Source organism: Phaethon lepturus, unplaced genomic scaffold (assembly GCF_000687285.1).
Source record: "Phaethon lepturus isolate BGI_N335 unplaced genomic scaffold, ASM68728v1 Scaffold57785, whole genome shotgun sequence".
NCBI classification, from domain to species: domain Eukaryota; kingdom Metazoa; phylum Chordata; class Aves; order Phaethontiformes; family Phaethontidae; genus Phaethon; species Phaethon lepturus.
The window spans coordinates 1-8,974 of NW_010539577.1; the positions used below are offsets into that span (position 1 = coordinate 1).

Sequence of the window (8,974 nt, forward strand, 5' to 3'; positions counted from 1 at the left end):
CTGGGGCCGCAGTGCGGAGCCCCCGCCCTGTGCTGGACCCCCCTCGGGCAGTCGCCGGTCTGAGGGGCCGCAGCTCGGCATGCACCGTGTCCGGGAGCCGGCAGCCGGCCCCCGGGGTGGGAGCTGTTGTTAGCTGCACTGCTCCTAGTGACCTCTTTTTTTATAAGGTAAAAAAACTCTTTCTAAAAGACGTACAGCGATGAAGAATTAGTATCTGAAACTTAATAATTGATATCTAGAAGCTGTATTGAGTAGTTTTCACAACTTATTGTCCTGTGTATTCTCAGAAACGTATGAGGCTAGATCTAAATAAACAGACTTTTCCTTTGGATTAGTCAATGAAACATTTTCTTCCCCCATTCAGATTAGTTCTTTTGGAGATTAAACACTTGGAGAAGAAAATGACATCGATTATCAAGTTGACTACGCTTTCTGGGGTGCAGGAGGAATCTGCCCTTTGCTACTTGTTGCAAGTAGATGAATTTCGTTTTCTTTTGGACTGTGGCTGGGATGAAAACTTTTCTATGGATATTATTGATTCCCTGAGGAAGTAAGTTGTTCAGTTCACGCACTTTTTTTTTAATAGGCCTTGTTCTTTTCTGAAAGTTTTCAAAATATCATGCAATGGTATGTGTATGGTGATGTTAAATGCAAAATGATTCTTTTTTTTATTTGAAGCATGTTTTATATGAAGGGAGTTACACTGCTGAAACACTTCCAGTAAAAACTTGTTTTTTTTTCTTGTGAGTCTAATGAGCTACATCTATTAACTGTAATTCTCAAACTGCTCTGTGCTTGTTTTGGCTTGGATGTTTTGTTTTTTTCATAAGCATGACAGAGAGCAGAATTTATGGGAGACTGACCTTGGCTCTAAACTTATTTAGAATGGTTAACTAAGTTTTAAATCCTTAGTGTATGTAGGCTGAATACAAAGTAGTTCATTTCTTGCATCTTGTTTCAAGTTGAATAGACTGTTAGGAAAACAGTTTCTGTTAGTTATCCCAGCCCTGCAAAGAAATAAACCCATCTAGACTTTAATACTGAACTTATGCAGGTTTACAGCAAGGAGCTTTGCTTATGTAAACATTGATTACAAGGTTAGGACAGAAACATGGAAATTCCTGAAAGAAGCTAAGCTTTGTGATGCTACTTTTATAAATTCACTTTCCTAGCATTGACACGCTCATAGTTTTTCAACCATAATAATCCTAATAAAAGTCTCTTAAGTGAGGATTGTTATATACTAAGGATAACTTATAAAATTTTTGTAGTGTCTTATCTGAGAAGCAATTAGATAAAATTCCCTTTTTAATAACAGCTACCAAGAAGAATGCGTGTGCTCCACTTACTACGTGAGGGAACAAAAAGCTTTCAGCCCAACTTGTATTTTCACTTGCTGCATATGTTTTATGCCCTCAAGTTTTCCAATCATGATAGGTAGTAAGTTTTTAGTCAGAGTTCTTATTTTATGGAACACTTTGCAAGGAAAAAAAAAATCTTCTGTTCTTTAAAAATTAATAAAACCTCGAAAATTTATGTGCCACTTTTCTTAAATGATATACTTGACCTTTTCTGTTTTTAAATAAATATATTTTGATTGAATCTTTATCAATTTGAGGATTGATGTGTCTTTGGTCAGTGGTTTGGTCTTTCAGAAAAAAAAGTTATTGTCTGTTTTAGGTTTTTAGATATATAAACAATTTGTAGCATGTCTGCACTGATAATATTTTTGGCATCTCAGTTAATGTACTTTCTGGTGTCCAAGTATATATTAAGATCTTTCTAATCAAGAATTTAATGTGAAACTTATGTCTTCCAGACCTTGAAATTATGTATTCAGAAGTCACTTGTAGTTTTAAGTACTTGAATGTTTGGAAATACGTGTAACTTCTAATTTTGATTTTAAAAGCTTTGTTCTAAACCTGGAGGGATTTAATGTTTTTGATGGCATTCAGACTGCGTATGTATTCTCAAAATAGCCATAATAGGAAGTATATAACACCATAGAGAACTCTTTTCACCAACTTCTGTTGTTCCTGTTTTTGTAGACATGTACACCAGGTTGATGCTGTGCTTCTTTCTCATCCTGATCCTCTACACCTTGGTGCTCTTCCATATGCCGTTGGAAAACTGGGGTTGAATTGTGCCATTTATGCAACTATTCCTGTATATAAAATGGGACAGATGTTTATGTACGATCTCTACCAGGTATGTTTAAGTTGATACTTTCGTACACAACATCTTTGATACGGTAGAGTGCTCAGGTTCTTGAACGCTCTGTACTTCTTATTTGTTTTAGTCCCGCCATAATACTGAAGATTTCACACTCTTTACATTGGATGATGTAGATGCAGCCTTTGATAAAATACAACAGCTGAAGTTTTCTCAGATTGTGAACTTGAAAGGTAAAGTTTTCACTGAACTTTTCAATAAATGACTTCTAATGAAAGGCAACAGAGTCATTGAGACTTAAAATAACTTTTTTTTTAAAGGAAGTAAGTTTTGGAATGTTGTGCATTTTGCGGGGCTGAATTCAGTAGCCCTGTGTCAGTCTACATCAGCTGAACGTTTGCCTCAGTCATTGTATGTGGAAATGGGTAGAATTTCCACTTAATGAGGAGGAGGCCATGCCAAAGCCTATTTAGACATTTGTTTCTCTTTTGTGTTTTTGTAACTTTTCTTGGAATTTGCTCATGTGTCTCAAAAGCATTTACTCATGCCTGGTGGTAGATACCTCAGAACTTTTCAGTAACCAGTAATACAGAGAAAAGCTTTCTAGAGAATCACTAAGTTGCTGAGATTAAGTTACAGCATTTGGATGATTTAATGAGGAGGTCTTCACTGACTGGGAGTGGTACTTAGTGTAGCTTATTGCTAGGAACTGTGGCATCTGGAGAATCGACAGCTTTTCATTCTTGTTGACTTTAAAGATAACAATGAAATGGGAACGCTGTTCTTGAATAAAGACACGCACACAAGCTGACCACCAGCAGCTTGTATGTGAGATGCAGTGTCTTCCAGTTTCTGAATGCCGCTTGCCAAAATACTTGCCCTGTAATTTGGTAAGTAGAAATGGGATGCCATCCTTGAAAGGCTGCTGACCCTTTTTGAAGGTATTTGTAGCAAGGCTGTGTCTGTGCTACCAGCTTTTACATCTTGTAAGTCATTTTATTGAACAACTCTTTTTAAAACATCCTACTTTCTGAGTCACTTCCATTAAATATGAAAAAAGACTCCATGGATGCATCTAAGAAGATAATGTATGGTTTAATTATTATTAAAGCTGTGCACTTCTGTTCAAGTTGGTGCAGTGCAGCAAAGTTGGTGACTGATGGTCATGGGTGGGCTAGTTTTACTCTGACAAAGACCTAGCCTAGCACCAATGACAAGGAGCAATAGTGCATTGAAAAAAAAAAAAAAGGCATCGGGTGCCAAAAAGGTTCGTCATCCCCCACTGCAGCATATGGACACCTTTCCTGGTATTGTTTGACTTGCATGTTTGTCATTCTGGAAAACTTCCAGTTTGTGTAATTCATATGTGTTTTTGGAAGCACCTACACAGTGAATGATACAGTAAACATTTTGTGTTGCTCCAGAGAGGGGTCTCCCTTTCACCAGTGTGCTTGCTTTCATGTCTTGTGTTTGTTGTGTCATTTACTGTTGTTTAGGTCTATAGTTACTCTGCTATAGCAGCTCTGCAGTGGCTCTTGAATACCAATGGGAGGTGGAGGGAAGATGTGATCTTCACTTTAGTTTCTTTTTCTGGAGGCAAAATAGAAGTGAATTGCAAAAAAATTCTGAAGTTACTGGTTAGATGGGAAGGACAGATACCTTACTGATTTTTTCATACTTTAATTTGACTTTTTCCCCAGTAATAATTTTGGTGTTCAGTTATTTAAAATTACTCTCTCTTATTCAGAGTAATGGGTTTTAATACATGTAATGTATCTAAAATACTGAAAACCTTTGTAGGCAAAGGACATGGTTTGTCAATCACACCATTGCCAGCAGGTCACATGATAGGAGGTACAATCTGGAAGATTGTCAAGGATGGAGAGGAAGAAATTGTTTATGCAGTTGATTTCAACCACAAGAGGGAGATGTAAGTTCAACATAGCAATGTATATTTCTTATATGTTGTGTTAAATGTGCATCATTTCGTGTCTGATAAACAAGTGTGGAAGTAGTGGTGCCTTTCTAGCTCTAAGATGACCACTAGTTTCACTTGCATTGAGATTAATCAGTTTGAAACGAGCATTAGCTCTGGGTTTTTTCATTCCACTCAGTTTTATTGATTTGTAAGTTTGAAGCAGGAAACATTAAGCTACTGAGCAGTTTGATTTCTGTACATGCGAACCTCTGGAAGTGAGATGGTTTTTATTTTTTCCTCATAAAATAGAAATGCAAAAAGTGATTTTTGCATCTTTTTTTTCCACAGCCATCTGAATGGATGTTCCTTGGAAATGTTGAGCAGGCCTTCATTGCTCATTACAGATTCATTTAATGCTACCTATGTACAACCCAGGAGGAAGCAAAGGGATGAACAGCTGCTGAGTATGTATTCTGTTTGGGCTTGAAAATAGCAGTAATGTGATTTATTAGCCACTGTAAATTGTTTTTCTATGAGAAATTCATAAGCATCCAAACTAAGAACTTTCATTACAATTTAACAAATTTTGATTTACTCTTTTCTGATGGTACTGACCCTGTGTGTTAAACATTTTCCTGAAGACAATGAAACATATTCGAAAAGTGTATTTTATGCAGTATCAATTAATGTCTTCGTAAGGGATTTTTAAATGACCTTCTTCAGCACGTTCCCTTTTAAACTGCATTTTACTGTTGTGGGTTTTTTTTAAAATAAAAAAATGAAAAAGAAAGAAAAGTAATATCAAGGCAGTGAGATCTTCAGAGCTACCAAGAAAACTCCAGCTCCCTTTAATTTTGGTGGAAATGTGGTTTTGGATCTCTTTTGAAGTTTATTTCTGTGTTCGATTTGTTTTTGATGATGATTGCTAGTGTGATACAATGAACAAAAAAACCCAAGCTGCAAACATTCTAATTTTGATTCAAAGTGTAAGTAGGTTTTTGTTTTGTTTTTAATTCTTCTTAGCTAATGTTTTGGAGACATTACGAGGTGATGGAAACGTATTAATAGCTGTGGATACAGCAGGCAGAGTTCTGGAACTTGCTCAACTTCTTGATCAGATCTGGAGAACAAAAGATGCAGGATTAGGAGTCTATTCTCTAGCACTTCTGAATAACGTCAGCTACAATGTAGTGGAGTTCTCTAAATCACAGGTTTGCTTTGATTTTTAAAATGCAGTTATGAAGAGGGTAATGGAACATGTATGCAAAAGCATTTTGGTTTTTTTTTTTTTAACAGTAACAAATGGCTGAATAGTGGGTGTTGTCCTTATTCTGTAGTGTGTATTTGTGTTTCGGATCTTTTGATCAAGTAACACAGTCATGGCTATGGGTGTGTTTCTTGATGCTCATTTCTGTGTTTATCACAATATTTGTTAGCATAGTTTATAGCTGTTAAAAAAAGGGACTTAAAATACTTGTTTTTATGTTGATTACACTCAGCATTATTACTACACTTGCTGAGAAGCATTGGTGTAATCATGTGCATATTGCATCCTGTACTTCATATCAGGTTTGTACATTATTGTAGAACTTCTATTCTTAGAAATAACTTTTTCTTAATACATATTTTAGGTTGAATGGATGAGTGACAAGTTGATGAGGTGCTTTGAAGACAAGAGAAACAATCCTTTTCAGTTCCGCCATCTCTCCTTATGTCATAGTCTGTCTGATCTGGCTCGAGTGCCTAGTCCAAAAGTTGTTCTTGCCAGTCAACCTGACTTGGAGTGTGGATTTTCTAGAGATCTTTTCATTCAGTGGTGCCAGGATTCCAAAAACTCTATCATTTTAACTTATCGCACTACACCCGGAACATTAGCACGATTCCTGATTGATAATCCTTCTGAAAAAGTTATAGATATTGAGGTAAGAGTTGTCTGTATATCTCAAAGTTTTCTATTGTGGATCATCTAGGGGAATATGAGCAAAGTTGAATTTAGTTTCCTTTTTGATCTACTGAAAATGCTTCTAGTGGCAGAGGGAGATCTGAAATCAAGAAGTTGCATGTTTAACCAACTGTGGATAAACTTACGTAAAAATAGGTCTTATATTAGGAACGGGAAAATGCTGTTTGGTGTGGCAAAATTAATACTCTGTAGAGATGAGCATGAAATTGCTTTTAAATATTTACCTATAGACAACACTTGCCTTTTGTGTTTTTGTTCTACTAGAAAAAAATTCTGCTTGCAGTTGACATACAGATCACAATACACAAATGGATTATTCTTGCTGGAAATATTTTGGTTTTGAATGACGGGAGAGTCAAGTCAAAATAGTATAATGTATCACACCAGAATTAGAAGGATAAGCAAAAGCTAGGAATTAGAAGACAATTAATTGTTATTGAAAATAACTTGAAAGCATGACTAATTTATACACCTGTGTCTACTTCTCTCTGGTAAACATTGTTAATTTATGGGAGTCCCCTGTGATTGCAGTGATAATTTCAACCCTGATGATGCAGCTTTATTTTAGTTTTAGATTGGGCTGGAAGCATTGAATTACAGTGTTAAAATTCAGTATTATTCAAAGTGACCTATACTCTGATTTGGTTTTCAGAAAACATGAAACAAAACTTACACTGTTTTGCCTGCTAGTAAGATTTTGCCTGGTTCTTCTGGTTTGGTATTAGTGACACAATGAAAAAAACCACTGCTCATTTCAGAGTATTTGGATCCAGTTATTGGAGAGATGTTTCCTGAAGGTGTTTTAAGAAAGTTTTGTGAAGCTAATTGATTTTAATACTTTTAGAAATGCTTTTCTTCTAAAGTAGACTCTGCTAATTGATAACATTGTCATGATGTTGCCATGCCAAGGTGCATAATCCTGTCTTCTGTGTGACATACAAGTTGTACTTGTCCTTGGTACTTAAATTCACAAATTCTTTCAGCTGTGTTTAGGAAAGTATTAAAATCACTTAAAATAATATTAATAATTCTGTCTGCAGTTAAGAAAACGTGTCAAGTTGGAAGGAAAAGAACTTGAAGAATACCTAGAAAAGGAGAAGCTAAAGAAAGAAGCAGCTAAGAAGTTAGAACAGTCTAAAGAGTAGGTATATTGTCTGTTGTTGCATTCTGTTGTAATGGTCAGAGTTGAGATTTCTGTTTGATCATTCTGTTGCTTCAAACATTTACAGGGATAAATGAAAATCATAGTTTTGATAGACTTGTCTGAGGGCACTGAGGAGTTGGGAATGGTTGTCTTTAATCTGTTGTTATGACAGACCTGTTTCATCTGCTGTTTGACTGTGAGCTCTTTCTCAGATACACAAACTGCCCTTGTCCTTGGTTACTGTTATGGCAACTGTTATTTTCCAGTCAGTGTGTGTATGTAATATTAAACCTGAAGAAAGAAAGAAAATGCTAGGTTTTTTTTAATGTCATTTCAGGGCAGATATTGATTCCAGTGATGAGAGTGATGCTGAAGAAGATATTGATCAGCCAACTGTACATAAGACCAAACATGATTTGATGATGAAAGGTGAAGGTAGCCGGAAAGGAAGCTTCTTCAAACAGGCAAAGAAGTCTTATCCAATGTTTCCAGCCCCCGAAGAAAGAATTAAATGGGATGAATATGGAGAGATTATCAAGTATGTGGTGGTAATTCATACTAACATGTAGTAGCTATGAAACAATTAAAAAATAGGAGTAATAGAAGTCATCATTTTGTCTCTTTTGCAACACTGTTATATACTCTTCCAACCACAGTAACTTTTCAACAGTTAGGATGGTTTGCGCTGAGTCTCATGGGAAGCTTATGATAGGATTGAGGCTGCAGAGTGCTGATCCTTGACCTGTGTTCATACTCCTTAGGATGTATTTCCACTCCAGGTTTTTTGGTTGTGGGTTTCTTTTTTTTTTTGCTTTTATCTTGTAAGATAGAAGACTTAATTATTTTTTTTACCACACTCTTTTTTTTCTGCTTTAAATTACACATAATTTTGATAAATTTATAATGAGGGGAAAGAGCATTGTTCATCTGAGAAAAATCTAGCAATACTTGTCCTATTTGCGTAAGGAATACTTGCTAGAAAAACCTCGATTTGCTGGTATTTCTCAAGATATCAAAGTTCTTTTTTAAGATACGAAGGTGATATTTTCCAAATGAGCTCTGTTCAAATGTGGAAATATTGAAGGCAAGTATAATAAAATTGTTGGTAATAGCAGTTTTAAAACATCTCAGTAGTAGTAGTCAGCATCACTTGTTTTTATATTATGTAGTGCTTTGGTTTTACTGTAAGACTATTAAAAGCAAAATGCCTTTTATTCTTTAGACCTGAAGATTTTCTAGTTCCAGAACTTCAAGCAACAGAAGAAGAAAAAAGCAAATTAGAATCTGGTTTGACAAATGGAGAAGAGCCTATGGACCAGGATTTATCGGATGTTCCTACCAAATGTATTTCTGCAACAGAATCCATGGAAATTAAGTGAGTGGCTTTGTTCTTGTCAGTTCTGCTAGAATGGTGGCATGGGTATAGTGCAAACTGAGCAAACGCTAGCTTGGAATTAAGAAAGTGGGAAAGGACTTGTGCTTTGAGTTTGGTTGGTTGGTTGTGTTTTTTTTCCCCAAGCTGCCAAAGTTAGTTTTTACTCGTGTTTCTGGGAACACAGTACAGTCTTATGGCTCCCACTCTTAAGAAATTCACAGTTTGCTCCCTGTCTGGTGGAGACAAGTGAAAGAGGAACAACAAACAATATAATAGTGTGTTAGCATACATACTGAAATGTGCATTTATGTGTGTGCTTGTTAAATAATAACAACAAATAATAATTATATAACAATTACTATAAAATGGATACAGTAGATAAGAATATAATATATAATAATT

At 35.7% G+C, this 8,974-nt stretch overlaps 1 protein-coding gene across 1 annotated transcript; it reads left to right on the forward strand.

Annotated features, from left to right (window-relative positions):
* Positions 1 to 340: 340 nt before the first annotated feature.
* CPSF2 (cleavage and polyadenylation specific factor 2, 100kDa) lies at positions 341 to 8,576 on the forward strand. The gene is made up of 10 exons (XM_010287148.1): positions 341 to 550; positions 2,049 to 2,208; positions 2,300 to 2,405; positions 3,973 to 4,102; positions 4,439 to 4,554; positions 5,114 to 5,301; positions 5,722 to 6,012; positions 7,094 to 7,194; positions 7,535 to 7,735; positions 8,420 to 8,576. The coding sequence occupies exons 1-10, from the start codon at positions 402 to 404 to the stop codon at positions 8,574 to 8,576; spliced, it is 1,599 nt and encodes a 532-aa protein (XP_010285450.1). The 5' UTR covers positions 341 to 401.
* The last annotated feature ends 398 nt before the right edge of the window (positions 8,577 to 8,974 follow it).